General features: G+C 44.0%; 1 protein-coding gene across 4 annotated transcripts in view; it reads right to left on the bottom strand.

Annotated features, from left to right (window-relative positions):
- Positions 1-15,714, bottom strand: part of LOC143815682 (complement decay-accelerating factor-like) — a 166,914-nt gene that overhangs the window by 125,787 nt on the left and 25,413 nt on the right. For all 4 annotated transcript variants that reach the window (XR_013223779.1, XM_077295193.1, XM_077295194.1 and 1 more), the window contains exon 3: positions 7,994-8,179. Coding sequence is in view for 3 of the 4 variants with exons in the window: in XM_077295193.1 (XP_077151308.1) it covers positions 7,994-8,179 (186 nt within the window). In the remaining variant the exon portion in view is untranslated. The remainder of the gene's footprint in view (positions 1-7,993; positions 8,180-15,714) is intronic.

Here is a 15,714-nt window from a genome sequence, read left to right as displayed (position 1 = left end):
TTGGCAGCTTCACGCTTGATTTTCCTCAATTCATGGGCAGTTATTTTGCGCCTTTTTTGCCCAACACGCTTCTTGCGACCCTGTTGGCCATTTGCCATGAAACGCTTGATTGTTCGGTGATCACGCATCTAAAGTTTGGCAATTTCAAGACTGCTGCATCCCTCTGCAAGACATCTCACAATTTTGGACTTTTCAGAGCCCGTCAAATCTCTCTTCTGACCCATTTTGCCAAAGGAAAGGAAGTTGCCTAATAATTAAGCACACCTTATATAGGGTTTTGATGTCATTAGACAACACCCCTCCTCATTACAGAGATGCACATCACCTGATTTACATAACTGGTAGTTGGCTCTCAAGCCTGAACAGCTTGGAATAGGACAACATGTATAAAAAGTATCATGTGATCAAAATTCAACTTGCCGAATAATACTGCACACAGTGTAAAAGACGCTTTTTAGTGCAAAAAATAGTTTTTGCATCACCACATTTTGAGAGCTATAATGTTTCCATATTTTGGCCCACAGAGTCATGTGAAGTCTTGTTTTTTGCGGGACGAGTTGACTTTTTTATTGGTACCATTAATTCATGAATTTCTTTTGGGTGGGGCGTTTGATAAAGCAGTTTTATTCTTCGGGTCAGTACGATTACAGCGATACCTCATTTATATCATTTTTTTTATGTTTTGGCGCTTTTATACAATAATTATTTTTGCATCGCTTTATTCTGGGGGGCTATAACTTTATTTTTTCGCTGATGACAAAGTGACAAGATTTTGCGGGACAAGATGAAGTTTTCAGCGGTACTACGATTATTTATATCAGTCTTTTTGATCGCGTGTTATTATACATATTGTTCGGCAGTATGATGATAAAGCATTGTCTTTTGCCTCGTTTTTTTATTCATTTTTTTACGGTGTTCACTGAAGGGGTTAACTAGTGGGACAGTTTTATAGGTCGGGTCATTAAAGACGCGGTGATACTAAATATGTGTACTTTTATTGTTTGTTTGTTTTTTATTTACATAAAGAAATGTATTTATTGGAACTTTTTTTTTCTTTAAGAATTTGAAAAAAAAATTTTTTTACACAGTATAATATTTTTTGTTTTACGTTTTTACATTGTCCCAGGGTGGGACATAACTGTATAAAGTCAGATCACTGTGTGAGATCAGCGATCTGACAGGCACTGAAGGAGGCTTGCCAGTGCCTGCTCTCAGCACGCACTGACAAGCTACCTCCCTGCAGGAACCAGAAAGACCCCGCGGCCATCTTGGATCTGGGGGTCTGCAGGCAGGGAGACCCTCAGAACAACGCGATCACACCTCCATGCGCGATGCTTATCTATGCCGCCGGAACGCTGCTGTGGGAATCAGCTGACACGTGGCCCCGATCAGCTACACATCACCCCGATCAGCCACACATCACCCGTGTGCGCGGCGATCGGCCTCAACGTACTATCCCGTCCATGGTCATACGGGCCCAACCCACATGGATGGGATAGTATGTCGGATGTCAGAAAAAGGTTAATAATCTGAATGTGGTCTTGTGTGGGTTGTTACAATTCCAGGGACACCACATATGTCCATGCTATTTGCTGATTTATGGAGGTGTTTTTTTTTTGTTTTTTTTTTTAAGAGCATTAAACAATATATATATACCGTATATACTCGAGTATAAGCCGACCCGAGTATAAGCCAACCCCCCTAATTTTGCCACAAAAAACTGGGAAAACTTAATGACTCGAGTATAAGCCTAGGGTGGAAAATGCAGCAGCTACCAGTAAATGTCAAAAGTAAAAATAGATCCCAATAAAAGTAAAATTAATTGAGACATCAGTAGGTTAAGTGTTTTTGAATATCCATATTGAATCAGGAGCCCCATATAATGCTCCATGCAGTTTATGATGGCCCCATAAGATGTTCCATATTAAAATATGCCCCATATAATCCTGCATAAAGGTTAATAAAGGCCCCATAAGATGCTCCATAGACACATTTGCCCAACATAATGCTGCACAAATGCTTATTATAGCCCCATAAGATGCTCTATAAAGAAATTTGCCCCATATAGTGCTGCACAAACCTTGATTATGGTCCTATAAGATGCTCCATACAGACACTTGCCCCATATACTGTAGTGCCCTACAAACGTTAATTATGGCCCCATACAGACACTTGCCCCATATAGTGCTGCACAAACGTTATGGCCCCCATATAGTGCTGCAGAAACATTATGGCCCCATATAGTGCTGCACAAATGTTATGGCCCCATATAGCGCTGCACAAACGTTATGGCCCCATAGATGCCCCATACAGATATTTGCCCCATTTGCTGCGATAAAAAGAAAAAAAATCACATACTCACCTCTCCGTCGCTCAGGCCCCCGGCACTTTCAATAGTCACCCGCACCTCGTTCCGGCACCACTCCATGTTCAGCACCGACGTTCAGCAGAGGGCGCACACTAACTACGTCACCGCGCCCTCTGACCTGAGCGTCACTGCTGAAGACAGAGCGGCGCCCGGAACGAGGAAAGGTGACTATCGCGCAGCGCTGCGCTCCCCTCCCCGTATACTCACCTGGTCCTGGCGCTGTGCAGTCCCTGCTTACCCGACGCCGCAGCTTCTAACTGTACTGAGCAGTCACTGTTACCGCTCAATACAGTAATGAATATGCGGCTCCACCCCTATGGGAGGTGGAGCCGCATATTCATTTACTGTAATGAGCGGTACCATGTGACCGCTCAGTACAGGAAGAAGCTGAAGCTGCTGCTGCCGGCGCCGGGGAAGCCAGGGACCTGCAGGGACCGCGCCTGGACTAGGTGAGTATTTTTAGACAGCCCCCACTCCCCCTCCCCTGCCGACCTCTGGCTATGACTCGAGTATAAGCCGAGAGGGGGACTTTCAGCCCAAAAAAGTGGGCTGAAAATCTCGGCTTATACTCGAGTATATACGAAAATATATATATATATATATATATATATATATATATATATATATATATATATATATATATATATATATATGTATATGTATATGTATATATATATATATATATATATATATATATATATATATATATATATATATATATATATATATATATATACATATATACACATACATACATATATATATATATATATATATATATATATATATATATATATATATATATATATATATACACACATACATACACATATATATATATATATATATATATATACATATACATACATATATACATACACACACACTGTGTTCCAAATTATTATGCAAATAATATTTCCTCATATTTTCTCTAAACTACCTATCTGAATTGCAGTCATTGTTATTTTCCAGTCATCTGCTATTATAGTATAATTGCAATGTTTTGGAACAAACTGCCTATGAAAACAGTATCTTTAAAAAAAAAAAAATAAACACTCAAAATGCATGTTCCAAATTATTATGCACAGCTGAGTTTTCAACCTTTTTTTTTTTTTTAATTTTGAACCAAAAAAATGGTCAATTGTGAAGTTATAAGCATTATCAGCTTATTACAAAATGAAATCTAACAGTTTTCAAGTGACAACTTTATTATAGGTGATGTTACATTTGCACATAGGACCCCTTGTTCGAAAGAAGCTTCTGAACTCTCTCGTCCATTGAATTTGTCAGTTTTTGGATGGTTTCTGCTTCAATTGTTTTGCATGTGGACAGAATACCCTCCCAGAGCTGTTGCTTAGATGTGAACTGCCTCCCGCCATCATAGACACTCCTTTTGATGATGCTCCTGAGGTTCTCAATGGGGTTGAGGTCAGGGGAAGATGGTGGCCACACCATAAGTTTGTCCTCTGTTATGCCCATAGCAGCCAGAGATGCAGATGTGTTTTTCGCAGCATGAGACGGTGCATTATCATGCATGAAAATGATCTTGCTGCGGAAAGCACGGTTCTTCCTCTTGAACCATGGCAGGAAGTGTTGTTTTAGAAACTCCACATAGATTATGGAGTTCATCTTTACCCCTTCAGGGATCATAAAGGGGCCGACAATCTCTCCCCATGATTCCAGCCCAAAACATTACTCCACCTCCTCCTTGTTGGCGCCTTAGCCGTGTTTTCATGGGGTGTCCATCAACCAGCCATCCTCCACTCCATCCATCTGGACCATCGAGCGTTGCACAGCACTCATCGGTGAACAAAACCATTTTGAAGTCAGTCTTCATGTATCGTTTGGCCCACTGGACCAGTTTCTGCTTGTGTGCAGTGGATAGAGGTGGTCGACAGGATGGCTTATGCACAGCTGCAAACCTCTGAAGGACCCTGCATCTTGTTGTTCTGGGGACGTTGGAGGCACCAGCAGCTTCAAAAACTTGTCTGCTGCTAAGACAAGGCATTTTTGCAGCTGCTCTTTTAACCTTAAGCAATTGCCTGTTGGAAAGAGGCTTCAATTTTTCCTTATCAGCACGCGCACGTGTGTGCTGGGAATCTGCTACATACAGTTATATGAAAAAGTTTGGGCACCCCTATTAATCTTAATCTTAATGTTTTTATAAAAATTGTTTTTTTTTGCAACAGCTATTTCAGTTTCATATATCTAATAACTGTTGGACACAGTAATGTTTCTGCCTTGAAATGAGGTTTAATGAACTAACAGAAAATGTGCAATCTGCATTCAAACAAAATTTGACAGGTGCATAAGTATGGGCACCTTACCAGAAAAGTGACAAAGTAGATCCTCCTTTTGCAAAAATTAACAGCCTCTAGTTGCTTCCTGTAGCTTTTAATGAGTTCCTGGATCCTGGCTGAAGGTATTTTTTGACTATTCCTCTTTACAAAACAATTCCAGTTCAGTTAAGTTTGATGGTCGCCGAGCATGGACAGCCCTCTTCAAATGATCCCACAGATGTTCAATGATATTCAGGTCTGGGGACTGGGATGGCCATTCCAGAACAGTGTAATTGTTCCTCTGCATGAATGCCTGAGTAGATTTGGAGCGGTGTTTTGGATCATTGTCTTGCTGAAAGATGCATCCCCTGCATAACTTCAACTTTGTCACTGATTCATGAACGTTATTGTCAAGAATCTGCTGATACTGAGAGGAATCCATGCATCCCTCAACTTTAACAAGATTCCTGGTGCCAGCATTAGCCACACAACCCCAAAGCATGATGGAACCTCCACCAAATTTCACTGTGGGTAGCAAGTGTTTTTCTTGGAATGCTGTGTTTTTTTGCCGCCATGCATAACGCCTTTTTGTATGACCAAACTCCTCAATCTTGGTTTCATCAGTCCACAGGACCTTCTTCCAAAAAGAAATTGGCTTCTCCAAATGTGCTTTTGCATACCTCAGCAGACTGTTTGTCGCATGCTTGCAGAAACGGCTTCTTTCGCATCAATCTCCCATACAGCTTCTCCTTGTGCAAAGTGCGTTGTATAGTTGACCGATGCACAGTGACACCATCTGCAGTAAGTTGATGCAGCAGCTATCTAGAGGTGGTCTGAGGATTGTCCTTGACTGATCTCACCATTCTTCTTCTCTGCCTTTCTGATGTTTTTCTTGGCCTGCCACTTCTGGCCTTAACAAGAACTGTACCTGTGTTCTTCCATTTCCTTACTATGTTCCTCACAGTGGAAATTGACAGGTTAAATCTCTGAGACAGCTTTTTGTATCCTTCCCCTGAACAACTATGTTGAATAATGTTTTCAGATCATTTGACAGTTGTTTTGAGGAGCCCATGATGCCACTCTTCAGAGCAGATTCAAACAGGAGAACAACTTGCAAGTGGCCACTTTAAGTAGCTTTTCTCATGATTGCATACACCTGGCTATGAAGTTCAAAGCTCAATGAGGTTACAAAACCAAAAAAAGTGCTTTAGTAAGTCAGTAAAAAGTAGGTAGGAGTATTTAAAATAAGAAAATGATAAGGGTGCCCATACTTATGCACCTGTCAAATTTTGTTTGAATGCAGATTGCACATTTTCTGTTAGTACAATAAACCTCATTTCAAGGCAGAAACATTACTGTGTCCAACAGTTATTAGGCTACGTTCACATTTGCGTTGTGCGCCGCAGCGTCGGCGCCGCAACGCACAACGCAAACAAAAACGCAGCAAAACGCATGCACAACGCTGCGTTTTGCGCCGCATGCGTCCTTTTTTTTATTGATTTTGGACGCAGCAAAAATGCAACTTGCTGCGTCCTCTGCGCCCGGACGCGGGCGCCGCAGGGACGCATGCGGCGCAAAACGCAAGTGCGACGCATGTCCATGCGCCCCCATGTTAAATATAGGGGCGCATGACGCATGCGGCGACGCTGCGGCGCAGACTGCAAATGTGAACGTAGACTTAGATATATGACACTGAAATAGCTGTTGCAAAAAAAACAATTTTTATAAAACATTAAGCTTAAGATTAATAGGGGTGCCCAAACTTTTTCATATAACTGTACTTCTTGATTGTGCGATGATCACGATGAAGTGTCTTGGCAATGTTGATTGTAGTCATGCCTTGACCTAAATACTCCACAATTTGTTGCTTCTCAGCAGCCCGACACATCCTTGTTCTTTCCCATTTTGGCAAAAAATGTAGGCTGCTTAATAATGTGGAACAGCCTTCTTAAGTAGTCTTGCCTTTATTTAGACACACCCGCCAAACTAATTTGCACAGGTATCTTCAATTGCTTTCAGTGATATAAAGAGCCCTGACACACATCACCATCAATGAGTTTAAATGACAAACAAAAAAATTTTAACCTTATCACTCCTAAACTCTTTGTGCATAATAATTTGGAACACAGTGTGTATAGATAGATAGATAGATAGATAGATAATTTTTGAGTAATTTTATAGGAAGAAAAAAAATCTAATTTTCCCTGTAGAACACAGGTACACAGAAAAACATTTGTATATAACCGTATATTTCTATGTTTCTTCATTATCACCTGCCTTTGGGCTCACAGTCTGCACTGCAGCTTCAAGTATAAAAATTCTGATTAAAGCTAATGCCTGCAATGATGTAGGTTGTGAGTTTGATTCCCAGGGAGATACATGAGAAAATGTCATTGTTTATTATTATTTTTTGTTTTGTGGGAACAAAAAAAATCTGACTTTTACTTCACATCTAGAAAACAGGTACATACAAATAAACTTCTGTGAACAGATGCATCTCTATGTACTATTATAATCCATCTGTGCTTCACTGCCTGCAATGTAGCTTCAAGTATAGAAAAGTCTCTTTTCTTTCTCAGTGCAGGTTGTGGCTCATAGCTTTAGCTACTGCCTGCAGTGATAGAGGTTGTAGGTTTGAGTCCTGGGAAGGCCAGCTCACAACACAAGAGAATTGTTTATTTATGTAAGTGTAAGGCTACTTTCACACTAGCGTCGTACTCGGGCCCGCGCATGCGCGGTCGGAAATGGCGGTCCGTCGGCAGCAAAAAACATTACATGCAACGTTTTTTTGCAGCCGACGGTCCGCCACAACACGGCGCAACCGTCGCACGACGGTTGCGACGTGTGGCAAAGCGTCGCAATGCAACGCTAATGCAAATCAATGGTGAAAAACGCATCCTGCAAGCACTTTTGCAGGATGCGTTTTTTCAACCAAACGACGCATAGCGACGTGCAGTGCACGACGCTAGTGTGAAAGAGGCCTAAGCAGAGCAGAGATGCTGGCCCCTTCCCCCGACTAGGAGGAGCTACAGAGTCATGAAGAGAAGATCCTGAGAGGAGACATAGCACACATAGGAGTATTGGAGGTCTGGGACAAAGCCCTGATGTGACGATGCAATGGGACTGACCTCTCAAATCGGGTCAGTCCCCCTGAATTCGGGACGGTTGGGAGCTATGCCTAACGAGTTGTAATTGGGCCAAGGTATAATATTTTTTTTAATCAAATTTCAGTTGGCATCTTTAATATAATTCAAGGAAAAACCCATTAGATAAAGTTTCTTACCGTCTACCATGTAGAAGATAAATAGTAACCTTACATAATGTGTGTAAGTAAAAGCACACTCACTTGCACAGAATTCAGGGACTGATGACCATGTGTTGTCATCCTTGCAGGTAATGGTTTTTTCTTGGTCTGGAATGTCATAGTACCCATTGTTCCGATCACACACGTAGACAACAGTATCACCAGGTACTCCAGATGTCTCTGCAACTGGCCGAGTGTGTGGTATAACTGGAGGTGGCCCACAATCACCTGGAGGGGAGGAGGGAACACTTTAAATACCACCCTCAAAATTATAGAAATTAAATAATTACAGTATGTTCACACATGGCATTTTTACACTAACGGCAAAATGAATGAGATTTCAAAAGTCTTTTTTCCTTGCATGTCATGTTAATTTTGCAACATGTGATTTCTTTCAGTGTTTTATCAGCACTTTGATACCGCAGGCAGTACAGAGGTATGCATTTTTTCAATAGCTACAGGGGAGGTACTAAATGTTGGAACACTCACTTGACTTTTTCTGTAGCTTCCGTAGAGTTATATAAGAAGTCAACATACCAGATCTAGGCTTCTTGACAGTTGCAAGGAAAGGTGACATGATCTCTCCTTCACATTGCAAGTGGGGCCTCAAGAAATCTAATATTTCCACCTATACTTATGCACCAAGAATGGATTTTGGTTATGAAAGAGAAAATCTAATGTGAGAAATCACCTGTAGATGTTAATTCCGGAACTGGCTTTTACTATATGTAAATTCTTGTGTGTCAAAAAATCCCAAATTTAATTTTAGAAGCGAAACCTTTATTAATTAACCACAAAAATTATATCTGCAAGTATTCAAAGCACACAGTCTCCTTCATCTGGTAAAGAAAAGGTAAGTTTACAAATGAAATACTGAATTTATTGGAAGGATGAACCCTCATAAGCCGTCTACGTGGGCATGTAGGTAATAGGAAGCTGAATAAAATGATATCTTGATATCTGTGATCTGATGTCTTATTCCCAAGATATCCACATTTTTCATATACAGTATGTAAGGCTACTTTCACACTAGCGTTTTTTGGAATCCGTCGTTTTGGGCAAAAAACGGATCCTGCAAATGTGCCCGCAGGATGCGTTTTTTTGCTCATAGACTTGTATTGCCGACGGATCGCAACGTATGGCCACACATCGCGTCCATCGTGCACTGGTTGCGTCATGTTTTGGTGGACCGTCGGCACGAAAAAACGTTTAAGGGAACGCTTTTTCGTACGTCGCGTCAGCCATTTCCTACCGCACATGCGTGGCCGGAAGTCCGCCCCCTCCTCTCCGGACTTTAGAATGGGCAGCGGATGCGTTGAAAAACTGCATCCGCTGCCCACGTCGTGCATAATTTTCACAACGTGCGTCGGTACGTCGCGCCGACGCTTAGCGGCGGACCCGTACTGACGCAAGTGTGAAAGAAGCCTAAGTGACCTGCTCCAGGTTTTGGGCCGGACACTGATCTGAATAAGGATCTGCATAAGACTTTGAATCGCTGGTAGCAAGATATCAATTCATTCATATTCCTATGACCTACATGCCCATGTAGATGGCTTATGAGGGTTCAACCTACTGACAGATTCCCTTTAATAGATATTTAAGGACATTTGTGCATTGGATGATGCCTCCAGAAGATAAGCAATACCACTGAGGCCTTGGAAACAAATTGAGAGTTGGAAAAGGGTGAGGACTTGGGAGTTTAGTCATATGGAGTCAGTCTGTTGAAGGAGTGAGGTGTGTCTATGTGATGATACATTCCTAAAATCCAGGTGTTAATTACATAAACTGACTGGTGGCACAATACCATAGCTAAACTTTTGAATGCCTGTTTATACAAGCTGACCATTTACAGACTAATCGATTGCACAGTGTGCATAGTCTGCCATTGTTCTCTGCAGTACAAGTCTTGATTGCACAGGACAATCCACTGTCTAGAACTAGAATTTTTTATTCAAAAAAAGGATGCACTCTATCGTGCTAAAGCATGTCATGTCATAAAGCCTGCATTTATGGGTAGGTAGAAACCTGCTGTAATTAATGAAGTCTTTATTGAGAGAGGTGTCCAGATTCACCCAGCAATTCAGACATCAGCCTAAGAGAGGTATTCACATTGATACGTAGTAAGGACCCATCAGTTTTTGAGACCACCTTGACGTTGGTTGATGTGCAGGCATGATTTGGCCAAATTACGTACAAAGCATCTCAATTTTTTCTTAATATTCAGAAGCCGTATTGCTATTCATATTTCATATGTTTCACATTGACATGCTTTAGCACGATAGAGTGCAACCTTTTTTTGTATATTGTATCTGGAGGTGGCTGCTCCTGGTATCCACTTTTCACACTAGCTTGGATGTGCCAGTCAGTCTTTGTTATTTATTTATAATTTTTTATTCTGCATAAAAGATCATTTCATCCAATAAATTAAAATTTTACTTGTTCAGCAGGTGATTGGCAGTCCGTTCACATGGCAAGAAAATAGTGAAATGCTTGTTCACGATTATCTTGCAGTGCAAATGCCCCTTTAGCCTTTTGACTAACGCTTGAACATCCTTATCAGCTTGAATTCACAGATTTTTCGATTTTTCACTCTGTTCCTAAAAAGAATTTTCAGTATTAAGATTCTTAAATCTGTCATACTGTGTTCCGGTCCAAAGAAATTATTTCACACAGGCGTGATTGACTCATTGCTTATTTTATCTGTGTAGATTCACCATCATTTCTAGTTTTTGTTTATTTTCCCCAGTATAAGCACTTACAGAGGGCACCTCGTAGACTGTCATGTGCACCACATTGGAGGACGTACATAAGATATCCATGATTTTATAGTCCCGATTTGCATTGGGTATGCAGACTGCGTTTGTTGGTAATATGTGGGTACCGGTTCTGCATGTTTTACTTTTACAGGGGACTGTGCCAGTATTTAATGGGAAGAGAGGACATTTCTGACAGAGTCCTTAATACCTACATGACCTTGGGATTTTTCATTTTTGCATTTTCGCTTTTTGCTCCCCTTCTTACCAGAGCCGTAACTTTTTTATTTTTCTGTCACTACGGCCATGTGAGGGCTTGTTTTTTGCAGGACAAGTTTTACTTTTCATCGACACCACTGATTTTACCATATGGTATATCGGAAAGAATAATGCCAAGTGTGGTGAAATTGCAAAAAAAAGTACACAACAGTTTTTTGGGGGCTTTTTTTTTTAAAGGGAACCTGTCACCCCCAAAATCGTACATGAGCTAAGCCCACCGGCATCAGGGGCTTATCTACAGCATTCAGGAATGCTGTAGATAAGCCCCCGATGTATCCTGAAAAATGAGAAAAAGAGGTTAGATTATACTCACCTGGGGGGGTCGGTCCGGTCCAATGAGCGTCGCGGTCCGGGGCCTCCCTTCTTACGATGACGTCCTCTTCTTGTCTTCAGGCTGCGGCTCTGGCGCAGGCGTACTTTGTCTGTCCTGTTGAGGACAGAGCAAAGTACTACAGTGCGCAGGGTCTCTCTGACCTTTCCCGGCACCTGCGCACTGCAGTACTTTACTCTGTCCTCAACAGGGCAGACAAAGTACGCCTGCGCCTGAGCCGTAGCGTGAAGACAAGAAGAGGACGTCATCCTATAAAGATAGGAGGCCCCGGACCGGACCGCGATGCTTATCGGACCGGACCGCCCCCCCCAGGTGAGTATAATCTAACCTCTTTTTCTCATCTTTCAGGATACATCGGGGGCTTATCTACAGCATTACAGAATGCTGTAGATAAGCCCCTGATGCTGGTGGGCTTAGCTCAGCTTCGATTTTGGGGGTGACAGGTTCTCTTTAATCATGTTCATTAAATGCTAAAACTGACCTCCTGTTATGATTCTCTAGGTCATTACAACTTCACAGATACCAAACATGTATAGGTTATTTTTTTAGTTAAGTGGTGAAAAAAATCCAAAGTTTGTAAAAAAAAAAATAAAAAATAAAAAAATATAAAAGAAAATGGCGCCATTTTCCGAGACCTGTAGCATCTCCATTTTTCGGGATCTAAGGCTAAGGCATTGCTTATTTTTTGCGCACCAAGCTTTTTATTGATATCATTTAGTGTAGATACGATGTCTTGATCGCCTGTTATTGCATTTTTTTGCAGTGTTGCAGCGACAAAAAATTTGTCGTTTTGATCTTTTGTTACGCCGTTGACTGATCGGATTCTTTTTATATTTTGATAGATGATGTTTCTTAAAGCAGCGATACCAAATATGCGAATTTCTGATTTTTTTTTTTATTGCTTTACTTTGAATGGGGCAAAAAAGGGGGGGGGGTTATTTGAACTTTCATTTTAAAATTATTATTTTTATTTTTTTTTTAATAGTTTTAAAAACTTTTTTTTATTGTTTTAATAGCTTTCTTTTTTAGACAGAGCTTTAATCGTCTGATCGCTAGTGCTAAACAGTGGAGAAAAGAAGTGATATATGATTTTGCAAAATTTCCCACCTACAAAGAATGGAGAGGTTTGCAATTTTTATCAAAAGGTACACTTCAACTGTTTCCCGGCGCGACCGTCCGCAACCTCCCTTCTTCGGTATAACCCAATGGCATTGTAACAACTCTGCTGGCATCACGGCATGGCCTCTCATCTCTCACACTATCTTACCCACTTTTCCAGGCCATGATGTGGTTTCTGTTTCTTGCCAGCTCCATATTCTGTTCCTCTGCTCTATGCAGGCTTCCTGGCTGTGTGCATAGGGGGGCTGCGCCTGAACTCTCTGGTTCTTATAGGAATCAGGTGCACCTGTCTAATCTGTTCCTGACCAATTACCAAGAGGCCTCCAGTATTTAGTGCAGCTCCACCCAGTGGACTGGGACTGTGCAATGTGTTAGCTCAGTTTGTGCTTAGCTTCTGAGTTTGCCAGGCCTTGCTCTGTGTTACTCCCTTCTCTAGAGGCTTTTCTCCTTGCCTTGATCTTGTTTTTCGCCCTCCAGGAGGCAGAATATCCTGGTCCCTGTGTCTTTGTTCTTGTTTCTTGTCTTGTTCCATTGCCTTGTCTAAACTTAAGGCCCCGTCTCACATAGCGATTTACCAATGATCACGACCAGCGATACGACCTGGCCGTGATCGTTGGTAAGTCGCTGTGTGGTCGCTGGGAAGCTGTCACACAGACCGCTCTCTCCAGCGACCAACGATCAGGGGAACGACTTCGGCATCGTTGAAACTGTCTTCAACGATGCCGAAGTCCCCCTGCAGCACCCGGGTAACCAGGGTAAACATCGGGTTACTAAGCGCAGGGCCGCGCTTAGTAACCCGATGTTTACCCTGGTTACCAAAAAAACCAAACAGTACATACTCACCATCTGATGTCCGTCAGGTCCCTTGCCGTCTGCTTCCTGCTCTGACTGAGTGCCGCCATACAGTGAGAGCAGAGCGCAGCGGTGACGTCACCGCTGTGCTGTACTTTCACTTTCACTTTGCGGGGCTCAGTCAGTGTGGGAAGCAGACGGCAAGGGACCTGACGGACATCAGATGGTGAGTATGTACTGTTTGGTTTTTTTTACATTTACGCTGGTAACCAGGGTAAACATCGGGTTACTAAGCGCGGCCCTGCGCTTAGTAACCCGATGTTTACCCTGGTTACCAGTGAAGACATCGCTGGATCGGTGTCACACACACCGATTCAGCGATGTCAGCGGGACCTCAACGATCAAAAAACGGCCCAGGCCATTCCGACACGACCAGCGATCTCGCAGCAGGGGCCTGATCGCTGGTACGTGTCACACATAGCGAGATCGCTACTGAGGTCGCTGTTGCGTCACAAAACTTGTGACTCAGCAGCGATCTCGCTAGCGATCTTGCTATGTGAGACGGGGCCTTTAGTCTTATCTCGGTCTCCTTGTCTGTGGCTTCCTTCCCTGTTGTGTCTTTCCTTGTGTTATCGGTCTGCTTATGCTCCGCACTCTCGTGGCTCTGCCTGCTCTGTACCTTTGTGGCTTTACCTCTGCCCCGCACTCCTGCGGTTCTGCGCCATTCTACTCTGCTTAGCTGCTGCAGGAATCTTTCTGCAGCTCCTCTCCGCATTCCTTGCGGTTCTACTCTGCTTAACTGCTGCAGAAACCTCTTGCTGCAGCTCCTCTCCACATTCCTTGTGGCTCCGCTCTGCTTAGCTTCTGCAGAAATCTCTTGCTGCAGCTCCTCTCCGCATTCCTTGCGGTTCTGCTCTGCTTAGCTTTTGTTGCTACGCTATCTCTTGCTGCTCTTCCGCTCCTATCTGCAGCCTTGCACTTCTCTTCCTGTGTGAACAGGTCCCAACCTGTTCCTTCATTCTCCTTTCCTTCTGGCTTGTTTCCTTACCTGCATCTCCAGTGTGAACAGGTCCCTACCTGTTCCTTCATACACCACACCAAGCAGCCCTGTGTCCTCTGGCGCACCTGCCAGCCCTGTGTCCTCTGGCGCGCCTGCCAGCCCTGTGTCCTCTGGCGCGCCTGCCAGCCCTGTGTCCTCTGGCGCGCCTGCCAGCCCTGTGTCCTCTGGCGCGCCTGCCAGCCCTGTGTCCTCTGGCGCGCCTGCCAGCCCTGTGTCCTCTGGCGCGCCTGCCAGCCCTGTGTCCTCTGGCGCGCCTGCCAGCCCTGTGTCCTCTGGCGCGCCTGCCAGCCCTGTGTCCTCTGGCGCGCCTGCCAGCCCTGTGTTCTCTGGCGTGCCTGCCAGCCCTGTGTCTCAGCCATGCCAGCCTACTCATCTGAGCTTCAGCCATGCTCTTCTGCCAGTCATTCCTGATGCCCGCACCTGTCCTAGTGTTCCTGTTCTCCAAGTGGGATCAGCAGCTACAGCCAGACACCACCCACCCTGGAGTAGCACCTGGCAGCTGCCTGCTGCACAAGCCTGACTTCACCATCAGAGGCTCAAGTGAAAACCCAGGCAGCTGTCATAGTCACGCCCCTTCCAGGGTAGTCTGGTTTGTGGAACAGTGGGGCCACAAACCCCCCGAGCTCACGCCCAGCAGTCAGGGCGTGAGCGTGAGAGGCATTCTTTTGTCGAATGGCAAAGTGGTAATGCTGGTGCCCAAGGCTCCAGAATGGCAACCTCCCATTTGTTCTGGATACGGAGTGTAACCAGTTGAGGGGGTTGTGGTCTGTTTCCACGGTGAATTGGCGTCCGTACAAGTATTGCTGCAGACACTGCAGGGCCCACACAATTGCCGGATATTCCTTCTCCATCGTGGAGTAGGCCACCTCCTTCGGCAAGAGCTTGTGGCTCAGGTACAAAACAGATTGTTCTTGGCCCGTAGTCTCGACCTGGCTGAACACAGCATCGAAGCCAAAGTCACTGGTGTGGGTCTATACCCCAAACGACCGTGTTAAGTCGGCTGCCTGTAAAACCGGGAAGCTGGAAAGGGCGGTCTTCAGCACCCGGAAGGCAGTCTCACAGTCATTTGGTCAAGCGGCTGCGGAAAGCAGCTTCTCCTTAGTGAGTTCTCACTCATACCCAACTGGCACTTTTTCGGCTTCATGGTCAAGCCTGCCCAGCGGATCCACCTGAGCACCTGCGCCAGATGCTCCAGATGATCCTCCCAGGTGGGACTGAAGATGGCAATGTCGTCCAGATATGCGGCCACGTACCCTTCATGTCCCTTGAGCAGCGTGTTTGTTTACAATCCGTTGAAAAGTGGAAGGTCATTCTTCATGCCGAATGGTATCACTGTGGACTCGTACAGTGCAAAGGGTGCGATAAAGGCACAGGGTACCCGTGCCTCGCAGGTCAGAGGAATCTGCCAATATCCCCAACTCAGATCCAT

Source organism: Ranitomeya variabilis, chromosome 3 (genome assembly GCF_051348905.1).
Source record: "Ranitomeya variabilis isolate aRanVar5 chromosome 3, aRanVar5.hap1, whole genome shotgun sequence".
Taxonomy (NCBI): domain Eukaryota; kingdom Metazoa; phylum Chordata; class Amphibia; order Anura; family Dendrobatidae; genus Ranitomeya; species Ranitomeya variabilis.
Note: the sequence above shows the minus strand (reverse complement) of the source record. Positions and strands in the feature narration are given on the sequence as shown.